This window comes from Parus major, chromosome 25LG2, assembly GCF_001522545.3.
Source record: "Parus major isolate Abel chromosome 25LG2, Parus_major1.1, whole genome shotgun sequence".
Lineage (NCBI taxonomy): Eukaryota > Metazoa > Chordata > Aves > Passeriformes > Paridae > Parus > Parus major.
Genome location: NC_031794.1, coordinates 745689 through 748187, shown reverse-complemented (window position 1 = coordinate 748187; position 2499 = coordinate 745689). Strand labels below are relative to the sequence as shown.

Genomic DNA, 2499 nt, shown 5'->3' with positions numbered 1-2499 from the left:
GCCCCACGGGACAGGGATCCCTACAGGACAGGGATCCCCAGCCCCACAGGACAGGGATCCCCACAGGACAGGGATCCCCAGCCCCACAGGACAGGGATCCCCACGGGACAGGGATCCCCACAGGACAGGGATCCCCACGGGACAGGGATCCCCAGCCCCACAGGACAGGGATCCCCACGGGACAGGGATCCCCAGCCCCACAGGACAGGGATCCCCACGGGACAGGGATCCCCACGGGACAGGGATCCCCAGCCCCACAGGACAGGGATCCCCACGGGACAGGGATCCCCACAGGACAGGGATCCCCAGCCCCACGGCGTCCCCGCCGTGTCCCCTGCGGTCACTCACCGCCACCAGGGCTTCGCCCACGCTGGTCAGGACATCGGGGCGCAGGGAGTGGATGAGCAGCTTCTGCTCGGTGAGGACGGCCACCAGCAGCGCCACCGCGTTGTCGGGGCCCAGGTTCTGCAGCAGCGTCAGGAAACTGGCCCCGCTGCGGGCGGGGGCACGGCCCGGTCACACCCACGGCCCCCTCCCCAGCCATCCCCGCCCTCAGCGGCACCCCCAGTCCCACCTGAGCGGCAGCGGGGAGGACACGGGCCGGCACAGCAGCAGGCTGTCGTACGGGGACATCTGCAGGGACACGGGGACGTGCTGGGGGACACGCCGGGCCGGGCCGGGCCGGGCCGGGGGGCGGCCGCGAGTCCCCCCCTGCGGGCGACTGACCTGGACCAGGATCCGCGGGCGCTGCGGGGACGGGAAGGGCACGTTGTGCATGAAGTGGGAGATGTGCCTGCGGGCGGAGCGGCCCCGTCAGAGTTGGGGTCACCGCGGGGCCCCCGCCCCCCCCGGGGCCCCCCCTGCTCCGCGCTCACGTCTCCAGGGGCAGCACGTGGGGGCCCGAGATGGAGTAGCGGTAGATGAACATGAGGAACTTGCGGAAGACGTCGAAGAAGGGCCAGTGGGACAGGACGCAGATGCTCTTGCGGGTGTGCAGGGAGCGCCCGGGCACCGGCCGCCGATCCACCACGCTGAGCAGCCCCAGGCGCAGCGCCTGCGCCTCCGACAGCCGCTCCCGCGGGAACGCCTCGTGGAACTGGATGGCGNCGAGGCAGGGCTCGCGGTCGCTGGCGAAGGAGCAGTCCTCGATGAACTGCGTGAAGAGCTGCGTGCGCAGCAGCTGCCCGTAGAAGCGCTGGTACGCCCGCTCCCGGGAGCGCAGGAACCCTGCCGGACACGGGGCCGGGGGTCAGCGCGTGGCCCGGGGGAGACGGACGGGGTGGGACAGCCCCAGGCCGGCCCCCACGCACCCTGCAGCGCGAAGAGGCTGCCGGCGTCGCGGCCGGCCGGGGCGGGCGCGGGCGCGATGGGGCGCAGGAAGGAGCGGTAGCCGCGCAGGGCGCAGGCCATGAAGCGCAGGAAGGCCGCCCGAGCCTCCAGCTCCAGCTGCGCCCGGCGCGCCCCCGCGGCCTCGGCGTCGCTCAGAACCAGCTCCGGAGGCTCCTCCTCGCCCGGAGCGCTCAGCACTGCGGGGACACGAGCACGGGACGGCGTCGGGAACGGCCCCCGCTGGCCGGGGAACCCTCGGGAACCGATGCCCAGGGAAGGGGGGAACGAAACCAAAGCCCCGATCCTGCTTGGAAAATGCTCCCTCCCAGGCAGGGGGGGATTCCGGGGGGTCCCTCCCAATTTGGGCTATCCCATGACTCTGTAACAGCAGAGGTGGGGGACGTGGTGACCCCCCAGACCCCCCAGGACACCCCCAGACCCCTGAAACACCCCCAGGACCCCTCGGGACACCCCCAGGACCCCCCGGGACACCCCGGGACACCCCTGGGACACCTCGGGACACACCGGGACACTCCCGGGACAGCCCGGGACACCCCCAGGACACCCCCGGGACACCCCCGGGACACCCCGGGACACCCCCAGGACACCCCCAGGACACCCCCAGGACACCCCCGGGGACACCCCCGGGACACCCCGGGACACCCCCGGGAAACACCCCCAGGACACCCCCAGGACACCCCCAGGATACCCCCGGGACACCCCGGGACACCCCCGGGAAACACCCCCAGGACACCCCCAGGACACCCCCGGGAAACACCCCCAGGACACCCCCAGGACACCCCCGGGAAACACCCCCAGGACACCCCCAGGACACCCCCGGGACACCCCCGGGACACCCCCGGGACACCCCCGGGACACCCCCGGGACACCCCCGGGACACCCCCGGGACACCCCCGGGACACCCCCAGGACACCCCCAGGACCCCTGGGACACCCCCAGGACCCCCAGACCACCCTCAGGCCCCCCAGGACCCCCACTCACGCTCATCCAGCTGCTGGGACAGGCTGTGCAGAGAGGCCAGCAGCACCTTGCAGGGCCGGCGGGGCAAGGCGCGGGGCGACAGCAGCTTGCGCTCCTCGCTCCTGGGGGCACAGGCACGAGAGCAGGGCGGGACCCCCTGGGACCCCCTGGGACCCCCTGGGACCCCCC

The 2499-nt window shown here is 73.5% G+C and overlaps 1 protein-coding gene across 1 annotated transcript in view; it reads right to left on the bottom strand.

Moving 5' to 3' along the window:
- The window catches only part of DENND4B (DENN domain containing 4B), a 16486-nt gene that overhangs the window by 9977 nt on the left and 4010 nt on the right, over window positions 1-2499 (bottom strand). Inside the window, exons 4-8 of the mRNA XM_033519789.1 lie at window positions 1311-1526; window positions 876-1227; window positions 727-793; window positions 575-633; window positions 259-493 (exon numbers count right to left, since the gene is read on the bottom strand). Of these exons, the coding sequence (XP_033375680.1) occupies window positions 259-493; window positions 575-633; window positions 727-793; window positions 876-1227; window positions 1311-1526 (929 nt within the window). The remainder of the gene's footprint in view (window positions 1-258; window positions 494-574; window positions 634-726; window positions 794-875; window positions 1228-1310; window positions 1527-2499) is intronic.